The 23,354-nt window shown below is 40.5% G+C and overlaps 1 protein-coding gene across 2 annotated transcripts; it reads left to right on the top strand.

The window, feature by feature from the left end:
- The first annotated feature begins 9,661 nt into the window (after positions 1-9,661).
- LOC132654308 (C-type lectin domain family 2 member E-like) lies at positions 9,662-20,639 on the top strand. Of its 2 annotated transcripts, XM_060384272.1 has the most exons (6): positions 9,679-9,878; positions 13,518-13,643; positions 17,488-17,672; positions 18,211-18,317; positions 19,260-19,291; positions 20,368-20,639. In XM_060384272.1, exons 1-6 carry the CDS (start codon positions 9,791-9,793, stop codon positions 20,493-20,495), a joined length of 666 nt encoding a protein of 221 aa, XP_060240255.1. In that variant the 5' UTR covers positions 9,679-9,790; the 3' UTR covers positions 20,496-20,639. The 2 variants fall into 2 exon arrangements, with proteins under 2 accessions (XP_060240256.1, XP_060240255.1); XM_060384273.1 differs by having other exon boundaries at positions 9,662-9,878; positions 19,260-20,639.
- The last annotated feature ends 2,715 nt before the right edge of the window (positions 20,640-23,354 follow it).

The following is a 23,354-nucleotide window of genomic DNA, read 5'->3' as shown; positions in this document are numbered from 1 at the left end:
TTTTATATGGAATTAAATACAAACTTTTCTAGTTACTTATTCTGGGACCTCAGACAAGACTTTAAGGCTTTCACAGCACTGGTAAATTGGTCCTAGAGGGAGGAAACAGTGCCCTGTGGAGAGTGTAGTGCCCTTGTGACAGGAATCAAGCCTGCTCTGGACCATCAGTGATATGATCACAGTGGGATGTTCTCGGGCCCTCCAGCAGTATAAATACGCCCCGAAGGCTGCCATAAAGTTTAAAGCTCAAGCCTTTCACTGGGGCAGTCTCCTAGCTACCATTTAAAGGCCACTCAACCATTCTAGCCCACGACCCAGCTTGTGGCTACCTCTATACCTCCCTCTCAGGTAGGTCTCACATCCCTTCCCTTTCACGTCTTCTTCAATCTCTTGCATCTGCTTTCTACTGCCTTGGAGTAGTCATATCACAGTATGCACAGTAGTTTATGCATCTGGTGCCAAAACCCTGGAGAGGTACAAATGGACCCATTTCCAAGAGGCCCAGCCTCTCCTAACTGAACCAAGCCGCTGACCTGAATCCCCTAAGGTACGGATCATTTGTTTCTCCTGGCTTCTGTCACCTACCATGCACAACCCCAGATTTTAGATTTTAGATTTTAGATTTTAGGTTTTAGATTTAGATTTAGATTTAGATTTAGATTTTAGATTTTAGATTTAGATTTAGATTTAGATTTAGATTTTAGATTTTAGATTTTAGATTTAGATTTTAGATTTTAGATTTTAGATTTAGCTGATATGCTTCTCCACTGTGATCCAGGGACTCTCTCAGTCTCCCTGACTCCTGGTGCCTTCTACGCCCTCCTGGGCATCTGTCATGTGGAAGATCTGTTTCTCTCCTGGTCCTCAGGTAAATGTCACCTTAGAACTGCCTTCTCTGTCTCTGTCAGCTTCTGGAGACTGTTACTGCTTCTACAACCACACCAGTGCACCAGGCAGCTTGTTTTACCCCACTGGACACAGACCACATGGAAAGGGATGCCTCTCCTCCTTGATTTGGGACATTTCTCTTTGACTTCTTGGGCATTGCCAGGTTTAAGATTCTTGGGCATTGGGCATTGCCAGGTTTAAGATTCTTGTCACCAGGACACTTACCCTGCTGTCTCCCATCTTGCTCCCCTCCTTTCATGTTCTTAGCTCACTCCTGGAACTTGCTGTCTCTGTTTTTCAGATCTCTCCTGCAGCTTACTCTGTCTCTAACCTGCTTTAACCACTTTTCTCTCCTTGCCCACTCTGTAAATGTCCTCTCTGCCCTGCTGGATTCTGAGCCTAATATTTCCTCCTGGGTACTCATGACATAGGAAGTCATGCTTCTCCACTGTGATTCAAGGCATCTCTCTGCTAAAGCATTTACCCTCTATATATGTATTTTAATTCTCCTTCTAGCCGAGTCCCTGTTTACAACACTTTTCTTTTTTTAATTTAAATTTATTTATTTTTTATATTAATCACAGGTTATTTACTTTGTATCCCACCGGTAGTCCCCTTCCTTATTCCCTCCCAATCCCACCCTTCCTCCTTCATCTCCTCCCTGTCCCTTTCCAAGTCCACTAATAGAGGAGGACCTTGAGCTTCCATCTGACCCTGGCTTATCAAGGCTCTTCAGGACTGGCTGCAATGTCCTTTTCTGTGGCCTGGCAAGGCTGCTCCTGTCTCGAGGGGTGGGGGGATAGAAGAGCTCACCATTGAGTTCATGTCAGAAATAGTCCCTGTTCCCCTTATTAGAGAACCCATTTGGACACTGAGCTACCATGGGCTATATCTGAGCAGGGGTTCTAGGTTATATTCATAAATGGTTCTTGGTTGGAGAAACAGTCTCATGAAAGACCCCTGTGCCCTGATATATTTGGTCCTCGTGGCGCTCTGTACTCTCCAGGTCTTACTCACTCCCCCTTCTTTCAAATGATTCCCTGTACTCTGAAGAAGGTCTGGTTATGAGTCTTAATATCTGCTTTGATACACTGCTAGGTAGAGTCCTTCAGAGGCCCTCTGTCGTAGGTCCCTGTCCTGTTACTTGTTTGCTCCTACTTCCAATGTCTATCTCATTTGTCTTTCTAAGTGAGGATTGGTCATCTTACCCTGAGTCCTCTTTCTTGTTTATCTTCTTTAGGTGGATAGATTTCAGTTTATTTATCCTATCTTATAGGTCTATATAAGTGAGTATATACCATGTGTGTCTTTCTGCTTTTGGGATACCGCACTCAGGACGATCGTTTCTAGGTCCACCATTTGCCAGCAAATTTCATGATTTCCTCATTTTTAATTGCTGAGTAGTATTCCATTGTGTAAAAGTTCCAAAATTTCTGTATCCATTCCTCAACTGAGGGACATCTGGGTTGTTTCCAGGTTCTGGCTATTACGAATAAAGCTGCTATAAACATGTTTGAGCAAATAGCCTTGTTGTGTACTTGAGAATCTTTTGTATATATGTCTAGGAGTGGTATGGCTGGGTCTTGAGGAATCACTATTCTTATTTGTCTGAGAAAGTGCCAGATTGATTTCCAAAGTGGTTGTACAAGTTTCCATTCCTACCAGCAATGGAGGAGGGTTCCCCTTTCTCCACATCCTCTCCAGCATGTGTTGTCACTTGAGTTTTTGATCTTAGCTATTCTGATGGGTGTAAGGTGAAATCTCGGGGTCGTTTTGATTTGCATCTCCCTGATGACTAAGGACATTGAGCATTTAAGTGTTTTTCTGCCATTCTACAACCCTCTACAGAGAGTTCTCTGTTTAACTACGTGCCCCATTTTTTAATTGGATTACTTGATTTCTTGCTTTTTAACTTCTTGAGTTCTTTATATATACTGGATATTATCCCTCTGTCAGATGTAGGGTTGATGAAGATCCTTTCCCAGTCTGTAGGCTGTCCTTTTGTCTTGATGACAGTGTCTTTTGCTTTACTTGAGGTCCCATTTATTCTTAACGCCTGTGCTGTTGGTGTTCAGGAAGTAGTCTTCTGTGCCAATGAGTTCTAGGGTCTTCCCTACTTTTTCTTCTAATCGATTTAGATTATCTGGTTTTATGTTGAGGTCTTTGATCCACTTAGACTTTAGTTTTGTGCAGGGTGATAAATATGGATCTATTTTCATTCTTCTGAATATAGACACCCACTTGGACCAGATAGTTGAAGATGCTGTCTTTTTTCCATTGAATGGTTTTGGCTTCTTTGTCAAAAACCAAGTATTCATAAATGTGTGGGTTTGTTTCTGGGTCTTCTATTTGGTTCCATTGATCCTCCTTTGTGTTTCTATGCCAATACCATGCAGTTTTAATCATTATTGCTCTGTAATACAGCTTCAGATCAGGAATGGAAATACCTCCCGATCATCTGTTGTTGTACAGGATTGTTTTGGAAATTCTGGGTTTCCTATTATTCCATATGAAGTTGAGAATTTTTCTTTCTAGGTCTGTAAAGACTTGTGTTGGTAATTTGATGGGAATTGCATAGAATCTGTAGATTGCTTTTGGCAGAATGGCCATTTTTACTATGTTAATCCTACCAATCCATGAGCATGGGAGATCTTTCTATCTTCTGATATCTTCTTTAATTTCTTTCTTCAGAAACTTGGAGTTTTTCTCAAATAGGTCTTTCACTTGCGTGGTTAGAGTCACCCCAAGGTACTTTATGTGATTAGTGGCTATTGTGAAGGGTGTTGTTTCCCTAATTCTTTCTCGGTCCTTTTGTCTTTGGTATACAGGAGGGCTTCTGATTTTTTTGAGTTGATTTTGTATCCAGCCACTTTGCTGAAGGTGTTTATAAGTTGAAGGAGTTCTATGGTTGAATTTTTGAGGTCGCTCATGTATACTATCATATCATCTGCAGTGATATTTTGACTTCTTCCTTTCTGATTTGTAACCCCTTGATCTCCTTTAGTTGTCTTATTGCTATACCTAGGATTTCAAATACTATGTTGAAGAGATATGGAGAGAGTGGGCAGCCTTACCTTATTCCTGATTTCAGTGGGATTGATTTAAGTTTCTCTCCATTGAGTATGATGTTGGCTATAGGCTTGCTGTATATTGCCTTTACTATGTTTAGGTATGTGTCTTGTATCCCTGATCTCTCCAAGACTTTAAACATGAATGGGTGTTGGACTTTGTCAAATGCTTTTTCAGCATCTAAGGATATGATCATGTGGTTTTTCTCCTTCAGTTTGTTTATATGGTGCATCCACCATTGATGTATTTCCATATATTGAACCACCCTTGCATGCCTTGGATAAAGCCTACTTGGTCATGGTAGATGATATCTTTTATGTGTTCTTGGATTCGATTTGCAAGTCTTTTATTGAGTATTTTTGCATCAATGTTCATAAGAGAGATAGGTCTGAAGTTCTCTTTTTTGTTGGGTTTTTGTGTGGTTTAGGTGCAAGGTGACTGTAGCTTCATAGAATGAGTTTGGTAATGTTCCTTCTGTTTCTATTTTGTGAAACAGTTTGAAGAGAATTGGAGGTCTGTTCATACTAGCAGGAACTGACTTAAAGATGTATGGCTAGCTTTTTTTGTCTTTACTAACTTTGTTAGGCTTTAGCTGTTTGCATAATCTCAGTCATACAGCAAACTGTTATGTTCTATAAAGGTACTCTATGAAAGTATCAGAAAAACAAGGTTTTCAGTCTTTTTGTGAATTTTATTCATGACTAAGTACTTTTTTTAATTCTAAAAGGTCTTCAATTCAACTTTTTAAAACTCAAACTTAACAAGAGTAAAAATATGAGATTCTTACGTTATAGACATTATTAACTTGTAAACTGTTAAAGAGAAACCGTGGCAGCCCATTTGAAGTTAATGGCAAAATTGGGGTGCACATCTGAGCAGTGGAATTTGGCCTCTTGGTCCTGGCTCTAATCTAAAGCTTGGTGTCTCAGAGACTGACCCTAGCAGTTCTACAGCAGAGGGCTCTGACCCTGAGAACTAGATAATAAATTCCATGCAACCATGGTAACCAGACAGCAGATTCTGTGTAACCTTGAGTGAGCCCTCCTAAGTTTTGGTCAAATAAAGTTGCCTCCATGAGAAACTGCTTGTACTTTCCTGCTATTTAAGTGTTAACTTGACTTTCAGTGAACAACACCTTGATCAGAATCTAGACTTGGTGTCCTTCTTTGTGTCACCCTGTCTCTTTCCCCCTAGCCTTCACTCAGGTGAGATTCAGGTGTCACTGCAGGTTGGTGACAAGAAACAGATATATAAGTTAATGGTCAGTTAACTTATAAATGACCAAATTCTTTACTGTGCTCAGAACTATGCCTGAAGTCGTGCTAAGTAAAAATATAATTCATTTACAGAGACAAGCTTTGTATATGTTTTCATGTATGATTTCAAGTTAAGACTGAGACAAGTAACTAAAAATAAGTAAAGTTTGCTTAAAATCAGGCATACTTCATAAAGTAGAGGATGGCCCTCAAACCCTCAAGGAGTTCTGCTGAATATGGAATTTAAAGTGTTTAATGACAATGCTTCTACAGATATGCAAAATACCTGGCTTGTGGCAACACTGACCATTGGGCCGAGGTGCCCCATGTCACACCTTCTGTCAGGGTCCTGCACAAACAGTGGACAATGTGGGGTTGACTGCCCTATTCTTCCTCACTAAGGTAGGTGAGTTTCCAAGTTCCTCATCCACAGAAAAGACTCTCAGACCTTCCGTGTCTGGTGGCAGAAGGCTGATGCTGCTCTGTGTGTAAGCAGAAGACTTACTGCTCTGAATGACAGCTAAAGACTGATGCCCTCTGCCCCCAACAAAACCATTAAAGTCACCATGGAGGATCCTGGGCTGTTTGTCCAGATAGTTCTGACATTTTAGTTGATACAGAGGCCTCTTGGATTATATGTTGAAATGTATTCTTCCAGGATATCTGATGATGTTGATGGCTAGCTGTAGTTTTAGCAGTTTAGAAGCAATAAGCTGATTTTAGCCAACTCCTCCTCCCCTCCCCATTTCCCCCTCTGTCCATTTTCTATGTAAAAACATGGCCTTGCATTCTCCAAAGGTACAAGGTCTCCTGCTGAAAAGGCAGACTCATGGGATAAATCACAAAACAGGTTTCAGTGTAAGGACAGACTCAAGCTATCATGCTGCTAACACGCTAACACTAAAATTTTACTATTTAATATTTTTTTCATTTAAAATAGCTTGATTTCAGTGCCTGCTTTCAGTAACCAACCACCTATGTCTCATGATAAATGACTAGATTTGAAATTAAGTTGTGAGGATCTAAGAAAGTGATTTAAAGTATGTGAAAGTGATGTAATTGTTAGGATGTAAATGAAAGTTGTGAAAGTATGGGGAATATGAGATTTAAAGATGATACACGTGGTTAAGATTACAAAGGTTAACATTTTCACCTATTACCTATGGAATTCTAATGAGCTATTAATCTAACCTTAATAACACACTGGCTACTCTTATCATAGTTACAGGCTCAAGCTTTAAAACTTCCTTTCATTGTTTTCTATGACTCAAAGGTATGAGTTTCTTCCAACTATTTTCAGGCAGATGTTAACTGCTTTATCTACAATAAGGATTTCTGTTGGATAATAATGTTTTTGTAAACTTTGTGTAGATGCATCTCTGTCTTTCCTTGCTTGCCTACGACACCTTCTGATTAGCTAAAATAAAGTGCCTATGGCCTATAGCAAAAGGCAGAATAGTAAGGTGGGACTTCTGGACAAAGAGAGGAACTCTGGGAAAGACTCAGGCTGAGAAGTTCACATCTGAGACTGAGGAATTCGGGTCTGAGACTGAAGAGAGATAACCAGCCACATTGTGGAAGTTATATTAGCATGAACAGGATAATTAAGTTTGAGCTAGTTGGGAATAAGCCTAATATAAGGCAAAAAAAATGCCTAATTTCATAAAGAAATATGAGTCTGCATGTCATTGTTCAGAACAGGAGCTGGCATAGAAAGGCCTATAGTTACAGATTTCACTGCAGATTACAATGGTCATGCTAATTTATCTAAACGTTATCTGGGTGTTTTTTGTTTGTTAGTTTGTTTGTTTTTTGTTTTTTTGTAAACTTAAAAAAAATCATGTAAGCTTCAGGAAGTCCAGACTTAGCTCCATCTGTCACAGGTCAAACTGCACTTTAAATAAGCACTCCTATCACTCAAAAGCTTAAACTTTCCCTCCTACTATCATCCCTGATCCTTCCATGGTATTGGGTCTTCTTCAACACCCCCCAACCAACTACCAGGACCACAGGCTTGGATGTTTCAAGTATACACCTGAGAGAAAGATTTTCCCCTAAATTCCTTAACTTTACCTTCTGTCCCTATACTGTACCCACCACAGCAGATTTCTACTCAGCTAACAGACACCATCCAGAAATCAGCTGGGGCCTGCAAACTTCTCTAAAACTGCATTCACAATGCAGAACCAGGAAGCCCTGGACTTGTTGAACAGTTGATGTAAACCAGCCCATCCAGGTTGAAGAAATGTTTAAACATATACATGAGCTGGCAAAAACTTATAAACTCCAGAGGCCAATTTTATTGCAGAACTCTCATTTGTGGACTCTCTTGGGCCTCAAGCTCTTGCATCTCATTGGCAGACTGATTTTCATATTCCTTAAAAAAATAACCACTCCCTTTTCAGGTCCTTTCCTTTCAGGAAAGAATTGGCAAAATTACACAATAGTCAATAAAAAAATGTTTCTGACAGAATTTCCTCAGGTCTCCTAATTTTCCTTAACAGCTTGAGCCCCTGCTTTGGACCAGCATTCCAGACTGCTCCAGCAGAGCCTGCACTTTGCCAGCCCCGGGTGGTCCTGTAGGACTTGGCAGTTTCCTTTGGATCTGATATTGTTGATGATAAGGGATCACACACTCTCTTCTGTAATTATCATTGCTTCTCAGCTGAAATTAGGACATGATTGTCAGGGCCCAGGAAGACTGAAATGCTGGTCAAAGGTCAGGATTGGGGAAGGAAGTCAGCAATGGCAGGAAACATCTGCTGAAGCTTCCAGCCAACTTCAGGTAAGCAAGTCATTACTACTGTCTCTTGAAAAGAGATTTTAATATTTAAGGACTGTCTTGCTCTTCAATGCTTAGTCTGTTGTTCTCTCTGCCTTCCTGTAATGATCTCATCTGCTTGATCTGGCATTTCAGCCCTTATTCCTTGTACCAACCTTTAGACTGAGATAGGAGAAGATAATCAGGCACCGTCTGGCTCATTGTCTAGGACAAAACTTTATCTAAATAATAGAGTTTATGTGTAAGGTAGATGGTAGCTGGCTAAAGATTTTCAGAGGAAGCAGACACTACCCGTGTTGTGTTAACTGAAAATTAGTGATTTTGCTATCAACTGAGAGACAGCATAGCTGAAGGTGGTGCAAATTTTGGCTTTGCAGTTTTTTATGAGCTGGAAGCTTGGTAAAGCTACAGCCACAATAAACACTGGTTCTTTGGGTTGGAAGATCAGAATCCACTTCAATCTGGCTCGAGTCTCCTTGTTTCTGGACAATTGTTCCGTGTTCTTGGAGTGACACTCTTAAACTAAGCAACCCAATGTTTTTATAAGTCCTCTTCCCTTGGCTCTTCCTTTTCATGCCCTGCACACTATGGTGTGTGTAAGTACATGCGTTTGCACTTGGTAAAAATGGAGCTGTTTACCATGTATTACACAGCACCTTACCACATAGGTACAAACACTTCTTTTATTAGCTGTAAGGAATCACTCCTGAAAATTCATATACTTGTCTTTTTAGCCAATAAAACAGATGTTTAATGGTCTCCCTAGGGGTTTGTTATTGCTTCTCTCTTAAAAAAAAAAAAAAAAGAAAGCAGAGCAAAGTACACATGCACCATCACCATGTTGTTGGATCTGCCTGGACTTTGCCTTCTATTATCACTGTCCATTCCATTAGGGGACCATAACACACTCCACACCTTACACTTCAAATATGCACTGTGTGCTTTTTCCTGTCTTATCTGTTGTACTTAGGTCCTTAGCAAACTGCTGACACGAATGCTGTATCCTTCCAATTTATTTATTGCAAATCATAATACAATGAGCCCTCTCATATGAATCTGTGTCTGCCCTTTGTGGAGCACAAACTGAGGAATGGAGTAGCTGGTCCTTGGATAGGTCATAGCTCTGTAGCTGTGTGTTGCCTTTATCTACATTTCAGCAGATCCCTGAAATATAACTATTCTCTGAAATACAAATATTGTCTATTATCAGAAAATCCAAATCTAGATATTCTATGAGTAAAATTGTTCCAAAATTAGCACACATAGCCTAAGTGTGGTGGCTTGAATTTTTAATACAAGCTCTTATGAGACAGAGCCAAGCATATATCTGTGAGTTTGAGTCCAACCCGGTCTACACAGTGATAACTGAGGCTAGCCAGAGCTATAGAGTGAGACCCTGTTGTAAAATAAACACTTCATCTAATTAATAACATCAACTTTCATCAAAGCAGTATTTTTCTTAAAGAATCAGTTATAAGTATGGAACATTTTCAAATTCTAAAGCATTCATCAGTTTCATATATTGTGTTTAAAGTTCACTTCATAATATAAACTTCATTTCATGTCATAATCTCCTACTTTGTAATTCTGTTTCTCTGCCAAACAGAAATCTATGTGCTGAGAGGTGATTTGCTAAGGACTGATAAGGAGTGATTGAGGAATCACCTGATTGGGCTGGGTTGGCAAAGTGCATAGCAGGAAGCACATACAGAACACAAGGCTTTTCTCCCTCTCCAGGCTTTCAAGTTTCAAACCTCTTCCTGAATTCAGTGAGTGGCTTCCCCTCAGCTCACAGATGGGTGCTGCAAAGACTGAAGAGACTTCCATAGGCATGCTGAAGACAGAGCCTGCTACTCCAGACTGCCTGCAAAAAATAGACATGGGTAAGTATTTCAATGTGATTGAACCAAACTAAAATAATAGAGGGGAGATTCACCAGGAACACAGAGGAGCTGACCCTCTTGCCTGTGGCCTGTCATGGTGGGTTTCTTTAAAAGTAGAGATGACTGAAGGCCTCTGTTATAATAGTTTCTCTATCAGAGTATAAAATGTGCAAGTATTTCTGGGCAGGAGAAATGAACAATACATTTATAATAACAGCCTGTGTCACGATTTGTTTTTCATTCTTTTCTTCAGTCTGTGTTTGGTGTGGGTGTGTGTTTAGCTTGCTACTTCACTCTAGTGAAATACAGGAAGTTGCTACAGAACATGCTTCTTATGTGAAGGAAACTCTAACAGCACAGCTTTCAATGTGCACAGCTGAGGATGTCATCTGTGGTTCTGGGACTCATAGTTCTCAGATCCACTGTGATTCAAAAGAAAGGAGGGAGGTGAGGTGTCCTGGGGCTGGCTGAACCTCCTCCCCCATTCAATGAATCCTCTGGCATTTCTATGTTGTGGTACATTATTGAAACAAAGAATCCTGTCAAATTTATGTTTCAGTCTTCAGAAAGGAAACTGTCTTCTGTATTTGAAAACTGTCTGATTTATTCTTTTATTTTTATTTTCTCTGCCTTCTTCCATTACTTTAATTTTTCTTTGCTCCCTTGTTTGGTTTAGTGAAAGAATATTAGCTTTCCTTAAATACAGTGTTCATACTTAACAAAAAACAAGGTAGAGAGGAATGTAGATGCTTTTAAGCTTAGCCAATAATTCTCATACCTGAAACCACTTTTATTTGCTGCACAGATACACATACACACTCTACATTTCTGTGAGAGATGCCAGCCTGAGGTGAGAATTTATCATTCTGATTTTGTATATCCATGGGATTTTCCATAATAAACATTTGAGGTATAAATTGGAGAAGAAAAAGAAGGAAGTTGAAGAATGTGAAAAGAAGCAAGAAAGACCACATATGCAAGTCAATAGATAGATAGATGGATAGATGGATGGATGGATAGATAGATAGATAAATAGATAGATAGATAGATAGATAGATAGATAGATAGATAGATAGATAAAATAACTTTCAGAAGTGTAACAGCCACTGTTTTTTTTTTTTTTTGTGGGGAGAGGGGTGGAGATATTTTAAGGTAAAGTTGTGTGTTACCTAATTGAAAAAGAAAGCCCTGAATCTTGATTACTAAATACAAAGGACATCTTTGTTTAAAGTTCAACTAGAATGAAAAAGGGTTAAGAATTTTCTATGAAACTAAGATCCAAAAGATCTTATCAACACACCAGAAAAATAAATTGGATTTAGTATAATAAACACTCTGCTCTGGTCCCTAAAAAGGATTCTCTCTCTCTCTCTCTCTCTCTCTCTCTCTCTCTCTCTCTCTCTCTCTTTCATCCTCAAGAAACTGTACCTAAAATGTGCTGATAGTTTTAAAAACTGAATGGTAGGAACTAAAGAAATGGCTCAGAGTTTAGGAGCACTTGCTGCTCTTCCAGACACTGTTTATGAACATATTTCTTACATGTATAATGTGTGTTTGGCAGTGCTTCGAGTGCTGATATTCTTATACATTAGTTTGCATTTGACAATTTCTGGTCTATGAAAGTGAAAGTTAATTTTGGTGTTGAAATATTTTCCTGCAGCATTGCAATGTCATTCATTATTTTAGAGCACTTCAACAGACTCTTTTCAATAGAAATTTATATGTAGATATACCCATATAGTCCTTTATCTCTATGAGGCTTGACTGTTATTTGTTATTCTTGCCCTATTGCGCTGAATAGGACCTTTAGAGTCACACTAGAACAGTGAGCAGACACCTTGACCTTGTTCTGTGTTACTGGGGAAAACATTCATGCTGACTGTAGTGGGATTTTTCTTTTGATGTATCATAAACACGTATCTTAATTAGGATTTCTATCGCTGGGAGAAAACACTATGACCCAAGCAATTTGGGGACAAAAGGGTTTATTTGATGTTTACTTCCATAGTCCTGTTTATGGCTGAAGGAAGTCAGGGCAGGAACTCAAACAGGGCAGGAAGCTGGAGGCAGGGCCTGATATAGGCTATGGAGGGGTGCTGCTTACTGACTTGCTCCTTGTGGCTTTGTCAGCCTGCATTCCTATAGAACCCAAGACCACCAGCTCAGGGATAGCACCACCCACGATGGACTGGCCCTTCCACATCAGTCACTAATTAGGAAAATGTAGGGGAAATGAGAAAAGGATCTAGAGGTGATAGGCGCTTTACAAGAAGACCAACAGAGACAACTAACCAGAGCCACGAGGGGCCTGAGACTGAACAACCAACCAAGGACCTTGCATGGACTGGACATAGGCCCCCTACAAAAATGTAACTGATGAGCAGTTCAGGTCTCATGTGGGTTCCCTAATAATAGGAGAATGGTGTCTCTCTGACATGGACTCTCTTTTCAGTTACTTCCCCCCTGTGAGGGGGGGCACACTCATCACTGATATGACTTGAGGAGCTGGTATGGATGGGAAGGGGGAGCTCCCCTTTGCTGAGAAATAGGGGAGGGAGATGGAGAAGAAGAGGGGCAGGTGAGATTGGGAGGTGAGGAGGGATGGGGCTAAGACCAGGATGCGAAGGAAGGAAGGAAGGAAGGAAGGAAGGAAGGAAGGAAGGAAGGAAGGAAGGAAGGAAGGAAGGAAGGAAGGAAGGAAGCACAAGAAACACACATTAAAAACACAAAATCAGAAACCACAGGGTTTCTCTGTATAACAGAGCCCAATCATCCTGGACTCACTTTGTAACCAGGCTGTCCTTGAACTCACAGAGATTCCCCTGCCTCTGCAGTGCTGGGAACAAAAGCTTCTGCCACCACACTAACAGGAGATGTTTTCTTAATTGAGGTCCCCTGTCTCAGATGATTTTAGCTTTTCTTACCTTAAGGAAGTTTATTCAATTCCAAATGTATTGATAGTTGCTACTTTGAATTTACATTGCATTTTGCATATGCTTTTGCTGATTTTACTGAAATGCTGTTTTTAATTTTCTTATTCCGTTAATATGTTGAATTCCATGTACTTTCTTCATTAGAGTTAGTTGGTTGGTTGTTCACTTAAGAGTTAGTTGGTTGTTCAGTTAGTTGTTAGAAACATAGACAGATTGAAAAAATGGAGTCTAACTTAGTTCATCTCAGCCTCTTACTCAATTTCAGCCAAAATTGGTCTTGAACTCCTGACTCTCCTACCTCTACTCCCCATGTACTGGAACTACAGTCCTGTGCCACCACACCTGGCAGGTTGCTTTTATACTTTTATTATTATTATGCTCCCCTAGGTCCTAACCAGGTCTGTTCTTACAGAACTAAATCTGTATGTAACCTTATTGTCATCTCTTTTCATCCTGAGCTTCACTCGTTCTGTTTCTTGCTCTTTGACTAGCCCTTAGTTCAATAACTGGAAGACTCTGTGACAAAAATTCTGTTTCCCTTTCCTCTAGTCATGTGGGAGTCAAAGACAGAATTTTCAGACTGAGAACGTTGGTGAAGGAGGTTTGCACTAGGGAGTGAAATCCAAATGTACAATGATTCTGGGTAAAATTATCTTTTTCTATAAAAGGTCTTGAAATTGATGTTCTCATATATTTATATTTTCAGGTAAAAAGCTTCAAGGAAAATGTCTCAGAATCGTCTCCCCTGAGTCGCCTGCTAAGCTTTACTGCTGCTATGCAGTGATCACAGTCCTCACTGTAGCAGTAATTGTGCTTTCTGTTGCTTTGTCAGGTAAGCGACTTATTCTCCAAATTCTGTAACATTCTGTCCACATTGCCATCATCAGTAAATACTTACTGACCACTGTGAGCCAGGCACTGTGGGAAGGGCGTGAGAAAACACACTGGAAATTCCTGTTCCCTGGGAACTCAGGCTCCAGCAGGAAGCTGCAGTGAAGGAACAGCACAGGCTGTGGTGTGCACAGGAGGCCAGGCTCAGCCTCCCTGGGAAGATGACATCAGCAAGCTCTAGACAGAGATGCAGGAGACATATGTTTACACTGGCGAACTATTCAAGATAGGGAACAAGAAGAGAAAATCTCAGAGGGGGAAGCTCAAGAAGGATGCTTCAGCTGGAAGGAAGGGAGGCAGTGAAAAGTAATATGGTTGGGAAGGCACGAATCCCCATGATCTAGGATTTAACTTAGTATCTTCAACCGTGGTTAGAAAATATTAAATAGAAAGTTCCAGAATATGTGATTCCTAATTGTAAACTGTTCTGAGTAACGTGATAAAATCTTTACAGTTTTACTGCCGTTGCTGGAGTAAATGTTCCATCACGTTGTTACATGTATTATACATATACAGCGGTATGTTATATAGTATGCAATATAAGGTATTGCGTGTTGTGTGTGGAGATATGTAATATACATATGCCACATATATCCAACATGCATATATACTACATGTGTCTGTGTTGATATACATCCATATGCTTTGTGTATATGGATATTATATTGTATTATGTGCCTTGACATATCATATAGTTTATTATATATTGTACATTATATATTATATTTATTATTATATATTGTATATTATATAAATACATATACACTATGCATACATACTATATGAATGTATGTGTTGACATACATCCTTATGCTTTGTGTATATGGATATTATGTTATATTGTGTGCATTATACATATTACTTAGTTTATTATATATTGTATATTATATTATATTATATATTATACATTATATTATATATTATACTATTATATTGTATATTACATATTTTATTATTATATATTATACATATATACATAAGTCATATATATATATTTATATATGTCTTTGGAGAAGGGGTTCCTCTGAGTGGCCCTGTCTGTCCTGAAACTCACTATTTATACCATGCTGGCCTTCAACTTAAGATAGGCCTGCCTCTTTCTCCCAAGTGCTGGGATGAAAGGTGTGCTCCAACAACACCCAATATTGCTTTAACTGCAATCAACTTTGACTGAACTAAGGGATAATATGTGTCTAAATAGGACAAACATAATAAACCTTAGTGTAACGTAAACTATTATGCAACTCAAGAGGAGTCAGATAAAAAGAAGTGAGCATCGCCTTCAGTGTTCTTTACATTTGTTCCTTTCACTGGAGCCTTGGTACTGGATATGAGGACTGGGATCAACTACAGCAAAGACCCCTTCACTAAAATAATTGGGGGTCATTTCTGGTATTAAATATCTTGCTTCAAAGATCACGTGTTTCTTGAAACTCACTGGACCTTTGAAACAGCAGCACATTCGTTTTGATCTGTTAAAGGAAGAAAAAGATGAAGGTATAGAAGTGTATGTTCTTTTTCTAAGCTGTCCTCTGGAACCACATGCACATACACAACACACACACATGCCTGCACACTTGCACACACACACACCACTTTATTATAGTAGAATTCCAGGTGAACGCAGCACACAGCTCCGTCAACATAGCCACTCAAACACTTGCCAAGTCTCAAACCCTGTGTAGCTCAGAAATGTCCACACAGAGAAGAGCCATTCTGGAGCTATGGAGCTTTGGTTATGGTTTTAGACTTTCACTGTCAGTCACATTTTCATGCACTTATCTGCCACCAAAAAATCAAAAACTAAGACAGAGTTGAAAGTAGAAGAACAATTCTCTCTATAACCCTTTTCTCAGCTTACAGGCCCTTTCTTGCAGCCTGGTCTTCCTCATCTCCTTGTATCATTCTTCCTTGGTCTCCTTTCTACAAGGCATGCCATGCTCACCCTCACAGATGTCTACACCACACAGTAGAGACTGGGACTGCATGTGAGGGAGTGCCGTGGGTTTCTTTCTTCTCAGATTGGGTGACGTTACTCAATATTGTACTTTCTACATTCCCCCACATACCTACACATTTCATTTTTCCTTATAAGTTTATAATATTCTGCTTATGCATATAATAAATTTGCATTATCGGTTCTTCCGTTAATGGGCATCTACGTCAGGTCTTTTCTTTACTGTTGCAACTGGGAGAGCAAGAAACTTGGCTGTGCAGGTATCTCTGTGGTAGATACGGAATGCTCTTCTTACCTGCCAAGAGTGGCACAGCTGGGTCACTTGGCAGTCTATTTTTAAGTTTTCTGAGGGACCTCTCTACAAGCTGGCTCAGTTTTCACTCCCCCAGCAGTAACCAAGGGTCCCTATTGCTGCACATGCTTCTACAGAGGCTGACTCCCACCTGCCTCTGCCTCTGCCTCCAACATACTGGGATCAAGGGCGTGTTCCATCACTACCCAGCACAGTTGTCAGATTTCTAAATGGTAGCCATTCTGATGTTTACATATATTTAATGTGTATGTATATGTGTGCCCAGGATCAAAAATTTTGATATCAAAAAATTATTTTGACCACATCATGGTTTGTAAAGCTGGCATTTCTCTATAGTAAAATCCAGACAAGAAGGCAGTTTTCTTTCTTTTGTCAGGAAAGGAGGCTGTGAAGGAGAATTATGGGAAAGGAAGCTGGAGGATTCCAGGAATCAGAGATAGAACTAAATGGATGATGGCCTAAAAATGATTTCATTGCAGGGTATGGTATCTTTAGTCCCAGCACTCAGGAGGCACAGCCGGGAGGATTGATACCAGCTCCAGACAGGTGCAGGCCACACAGTGAGATCCAGGCCAGGCAGGAGGCTATAGCTGGATTCTATCTCAAAACAAAAATACAAAGAAGAAAAGAAAAGCATTTTCTTAAGAGCCCTACTGGAAGGGACTGGACTGGGGACTCTCATGCTAGGAGGGGTCATGGTGATCAATTACAAAAGCTACAGTTCAGATATATTTGGTTCTTGTGGAGCTGCTATCCTTTCTGTATCAGACTAACTCCCAATCTTTCTTATGATTTCCTGTACTCTGCCAAAGGTTTGCTCATGAGTCTTTGCTTTGAAAACACTGCTAGTTAGAGTCTTTCCGATGCGCTCAGTAGACTCCTGTCATAATTTCAATGCACATCCCATCTGTCTTTCTAAACGAGGGGTCTTTTCTGAGACTGACATTCAACCAAGGACCATGTATGGATATAACCTAGAACCTCCACTCAGATGTAGCCTGTGGTAGCTCAGTAACCAATTGGTTTCCCAAAGTGAGGGGAACAAGGACTATTTCTAATAGAAACTCAATGACTGGCTCTTTGGCCTCCCCAACCCCAAGGGAGGAGCAGTCCTGTTAGGCCACAGAGGAGGGCTTTGCAGCCAGCCCTGAAGATACCTGATAAAATAGGATCAGATGAATGGGGAGGAGGTCCCCCTCATCAGTGGACTTGGAAAGGGGCACAGTGGAGATGAGGAAGGGAGGGAGGGACTGGGAGGGAATGAGGGATCAGGACATGACTGGGATACAAAGTTAATAAAATGTAACTGATAAAAAAAGTAAAAAATAAAAACAAGACAACAATCAATAAAAAAAAAAGAAAAGAAAAAAATGGTTGAAATTAAAATATCTTGAAACTGGAAAAAAAAAAGCTACAGTTCAAGCACACACCTCACAGCTGGGATTGGGATGGCTAGACAAAGTAACCAGATGTGAAAATGTTCCTGAGTGTTGCATGGCGCTGTCTGCATTTTAGTGAGAAGAAACAACTGGGCTGTGGAGAGTGGAGAACCTTGCTATGCTACCTGCCGAAGTGGATGGATTGGATTTGGGAGTAAATGTTTTTATTTTTCTGAAGACATGAGAAACTGGACATTCAGCCAGACCTTCTGCATGGCACTAGAGGCCCATCTGGCTCTATATGACAGCCAAGAAGAGCTGGTAAGAAATGATAGCTAATTTTTTACTATGTATTATCTTTTGAGAGAGAGCTTGAGACTTAAGGATGAAGAAAAATATCACCCAGGCAAACTGGGCATACGCGGAACACATTAGTTTGTGCCATCTGCTGATGTTTTTACTTCTGGCTCAAGCCGTGAGACATTGCAGAGCCATGTTATCATGTAGTGCTCATAGGAAGACCTGCCAGGTGAGATGTACTATCTCCTAAGACAGTTTGTGGTCAAGTAAGTTTCCCTCCAAGCATTCACCTGCTGCAGACTGAATGTGGCATCTGCTACAAATGTCAAGGACATTCTTAACCAAGGATTTTCCAAGCCACAGTGGGATGGTGATCATTCATGTATTTTGGATTATGGATGTAAAATGCATCCACTGAGAAGTGAGGGTTTTAAGCCTTCAAAGTTGATGACTTTCAGTTCCAACCTGCTGCCATCCTGAGAGGAGGCTGGAGGGCAGAGGCTCAAAGGTCATCAGAAGTCGAGAGACACATGTATTTGCTTTCCATGTTTTATCACAGAATTTCCTGAAGAGGTACACGGGGGCTTCTGACCACTGGATTGGCCTGCACAGAGACTCATCAGAGCACCCTTGGAGATGGACAGACAACCCTGAGTATAACAACTTGTATGTTGTTCAGACCAATTTTCCTTCTGTTATGATCATTTGTTGCGATGTGTGTGAGTTTTCACTGTAAGAGATGAATGGCTGTGTCCTGGGAGGCCAACTTTACCTGAAAGGGAGAAATATAGACCCTCTAAGTGGAGGTGTGCCTCAGAGGTAGGGTGTGAGCTCACAAGCAGAGCTAATCCACAGGAGTGTTCATATTCTACAAATCTACATTTTTCTAAGTGCTCCCAATTATTGGCCATCGTTTCCAATGTATTTTCTCAGTGTGATTTCACTCAAAATCTTTAGCCTGAGGATGGCATCTGAGGTAGATGGTCTCTGGTCCATCACCAATGATGGACTTTTCTGAGCTGATAAACACTTGGTGTCTGAACTATAGATGGGTAGGGAGAGCTCCAAATCCCAGGAAGCCAGTGCAGAACTGCATGGGTAAGACTTGTCAGTCCTCTGTTTGCACAGCTGCACCTGTTCACAGAAGCAGAGACTCCAGGGCCACTGGGAACCTCCTGAAGCCTCCTCATCAAAGAGCACAGAGACAGCTCTTGGGTGTGAGCAAAGCTAGCCATTTTGAATGGAAGCATCTTATCAGAATGGTAAAACACAGACCTAGTCATGTCCACCATCAAAGACCTTGCAGAAATGTACTAAGAAGTGGGATTTCACCTGCTTTTTATACATGTGTAAAATACTTCAAGTAAAACTGAAAATCGCCCTCAGTGAGGCCGCCCATGGCAGCACTCCATTTGAATGTGACAGCAAGCACCAGTCAAAAGCTTTGTACACATTGCAGGTTTCCACATGGATTAATGACAAAGGTGTGGTGTTCAAGTGGAACCCTGAAGATGTAACAGATGCTAGGTGCAAAACTAGTTGAGGTGTTTGAATGCAGTGTTCACCTGTGAAGAAATTTTTGTTTGTTTGTTTGTTTGTTTGCTTTAGGATTCTCTCCGGTGGAGGAGGAGGAGGAGAAGGTATCTACCTGAATGACAGTAGGATCAGCAGCAGCAAAGACAACATACCTAGGAAGTGGATTTGTAGCAAGTCCAACAGCTGTACTTCACAGTGCCCAGAAATTTTAAATCCAGGCTAGGGAATGTGCCAAAGCATGCGTGAGAAACAGATGCTCTGTGACCTGCTATCTACAGTTGCTGCTCTACTACTGATCTACCAAATCATTATCAAACCCATCAGTAATATGTGTTCACAGCAATGATGAAAACTGGCTTAGAAAATTATAGACAGAAGGAATTAGGAGAGCAGAGATGACTCTAAATCAAATAGGGTTTGAGTATGGGTTAATACTCATACTCACCTCTCCAACCTAAATTATAAACACATTTGTGTTAGTGAGGTCCAATTTATGATCAGATATGAATTTGTTTATTGATTCTTGCTTTGAATGCAGTAGACCTAAAATGGTAGGGTGACTGAACCCATGGAAATGACTCAATAATCAAAAGAAGGATGATAATTGGTAGGTGGCCTCCACAGATTGTTATAAACATGGTCATCATTCATCTACAATTGTCAATGACCAATATGAAGGTAGATCTAAACAGGATTAAAATCAGTGCTGTTCACTCCTTGATTTAATAGCATTGCAAGATGATTTTACACTTTTTTTCTCAGTTTTCATTTTTAAATTAAAACAGAATAAGAATATGTTACAGGCAAATGCCATTTTATTTACCCAATTTAATTTTTTTTGAGAATTTTATATATGAATAAGCCATTTGAATTTTATTCTTATTAGGTTCATTTCAGATCAGGAGACCGTTAACTCCTGAATCTCCTTCAAAATATTTGATGCCTAATCTTGTAATCATTTACACATTGTTAAATTTTAAGAACAAAATATTTTTAAGAAATCAGATCAGGTGCTACACTGTACTGATGAGTCCCAAGTAGGACGAAATAGCAGGTCACGAGCAATTCTTCTTACTTTGTCTGTGGATATTTGAATTCTACCTCCTCACGCATGCTAGGCAAATGCTGCACTACTGACGCTTACCACCGTCCCTTCTTGTAAATGTTGTTTCATAACAAGGCCACAGTTTAACCCCAGATGACTGGGATGGTAGCTGTGCATCACTACAGAGGACAGAGATTTACTCCTATCAAGTACTGGGTCAGGCACAGGGACATGGCTCTGAAGGTAAAGGCACTTGCCACTAAGACGGACAACCTGAGTTTGACACCTGGACCCACAAGTTGGAAGCGAAAACCTTCTGCAGCAAGTTGTCCTGTGACCCCAAATTTGCACTGTACACATGCACACACGCAAATAAATACTGAAATTAAATAAATATTTTAAAGTTCTGTTTTTGTAGTCTATGTTTAAGTTTGTTGTTAGTTAGCTAGTTAGTTTGAGGTTTTTGAGACAGGATTTCTCTGTGTATTCTTGGCAGTCCTGAATGTTACTTTCTTTGTAGACCAGTGTGGCCTTGAATTTATAAATCTGCCTGCCTCTGCCCCCTACCTGAATGATCGGCAGCAGAGACTACACACATAGGAAGTGGATTTGTAGCATATCCAGCAGTTATACTGCACAGTGCCCAGAAATTTATAGTTTATAGGCATGTGTCACCACCACTGGGCATAATCGGTTTTTTCATTCTCAGATTAATACAAGCATGGCTCACTCAGGAAAGTACCTTCCTCGGTGTTCTGCTAGCACTTCATGTAGCAGAGAACAGAACATGATGGGGAGAGAGAGAGAAAAGGGGAGGCGGTACCTCAAGAGAGAGAGAGAGAGAAGAGAGAAGCAAGAGAAGCAAGAGAGCGACCATGTGTCAGATTGTCCCTTTAAGGGGCAAGGAAACCACGCCTTCCTGGTGTGGCCACCTGGCTGGTGACATATGATGACATCATAAGTTGTTAGGTAATCCAGAAGCAGGTTGTGTTCCAAAATACTAACATTCCTCCCTTTTTCAATAATTAAAAAATGAAGAGCTTGGGCTGCTTTTTATAAAGTAAGTTAAAGTATATAAATTTAGGTTCATTGGAAGCAGCTCTTGGTTGTCATGCAAGGGGTTGAGAGAGAGAATTATAGCAACAAAATGGTCAGATTACAAGGTCAAGAGTACGGGAAGCTTCTGCCCTGGAAAATTTAGGGTAGAGGGTTGTCAATAGGAGAGTTTCCAGCCATGCAAGGCAGCAGGTAGAGACTGGGGAATGCTGGGAGAACCTAGAGCTGCTTGTCCTGGTCCTGAAGCACATCATTCCAGCCTTTTGTTAATGAGAAGTGAATAACGGACATAGATTCTCTTCTGGCTACTTCCTGCTGACACTGGGGGTGCTGTAGGGAGGTCAAAAGGCTGAAATGCTGGCCAAATCCAGGAAGAACAGGCTGGTTTGATGCTTTCCAGGGTCTATGAGAACATCCATGGCTGGGAGGGAAGGTGGAAATCCAGCTTGTTGGAAGTCTGTAAGGTCAGAGTTAAACACTTTAAGCTGATTTAGCACTGTTTTTGTGGCTATAGGAAACAGTCTGTGTCTGGCAGGACACTGAAACATATATATATAGGCAAAAGATAAAGTTGAGTAGGTTATGGAGAAAAATCCTTTAGGTATACATTGAAAACTTTTGGGAGAGCAAACAGAGGTGGAAGGTTTGAATCAATGAGACTTGAACATAGGAACCTCTGTCTACCTGGGGGGACCTTTATTTACCTAATCACTGGCAGTATTTAAAGAAGGCTTTGTTTTGGATCTGTCATTGAGGGGAGGTTTAGTTACATAAGTGTGTAAACTTACAGGCCCTGGTGCTAGCTGGCACTAGGTGTAGAAGCTTAAAATCCTCCAGAGGACATTCTATTTGGAGGGGCGGGCATCTGGGCGTCTACCATTGGGGGCAGAAGTCAGGGACCTTCCAATGGCATCCCAATGGCAAGGTGTGACTCAAGCAAGAGGTGCTACATGGTCCAATAGCTCATCAGCTTTTGGCCAGGTACCTGGGCGCAGATCCCCAGCAGGGCACAGCCGAGGGTACAACGGTTTGTCTAGCACTAGGTCTTCCCAAGAGCGAGCGAGCAAGCAAGAGAGGGGGAGAAGGAACCATGTGCCAGTGGGGACCTACTGCCCGAGGAAGAGTGGGGCCCCAAAATGGGGGTCAGCATAGAGGATCAACCCTAGACAATTAAGGCTATGGCTGAAGGGGATCCTTCCGTCTCAAAAGATAGTGTGAAGTTGCCGGAACTCTGTGGTCAAGCTTCCCTAACAAGAGAGGCATTTTATACTGAAAAAATGGAGTGAACTCACCAATCTAGTGGCTGGTCAATAAGGAGAACTCACCAGTCCAGCCAATGTTGCATGCAGTAAATAGCAGTCTGGTAGCCAGGAAAGGAAGTCCCAAAACCACGGAAAAGGGAGGAATCCCACCTTTTGAGATAGGCAATAAGTGCAGTACTTATCTGGAGTCCAGTTGACCTGAGAGGTGGATTTAGGTGGACTTTCTGCAGCTTACAAGAATTACTTTTAAGTTTTAAGAAGGAGATAAAACTTTAGACATGTTAGTATCATGATATCTGCATTGTAGAAAAAGGCAGTAGACATACATATTTGTGTTACTAGCATAAGTATTTTTTAAGGTGAGCTCTGAAAAGGCAAAAGCCTTTTATGAAGTAAAAGGGAAACTCACTTGATCTTAACTTTTAGTATAAGCATACATATTATGGAGGCTTACAATCTTGAGCTTAGAACCATAATAGTACCTGGTATAGTGGAATGTTTTTGTATCAGAGTCAGATTAATAAATGAGAGCCCTATTGATAAATGTTAAAACTCTGGACAGTCAATACAACAGTAACATAGCAACAGGAGGAAATATTAAGTCTTTTTACCTATTTAAGATACCTTAAATCACCTTAGACCTTGTAACCTTTATAACGTGCATTTACCAAACTTAAAACATTTTCTTAGACCCTCAAACATTTATAAGTTGCATTACTAATCTTAAGACACATTTTTAGGCTCTCAAACATGAATAACTTGTACTTATCAACCTTACGACACTTTTTTAAAGACTCTCAAATA

Source organism: Meriones unguiculatus, chromosome 5 (assembly GCF_030254825.1).
Source record: "Meriones unguiculatus strain TT.TT164.6M chromosome 5, Bangor_MerUng_6.1, whole genome shotgun sequence".
Lineage (NCBI taxonomy): Eukaryota > Metazoa > Chordata > Mammalia > Rodentia > Muridae > Meriones > Meriones unguiculatus.
This window is presented reverse-complemented; position numbering and strand designations above follow the sequence as displayed.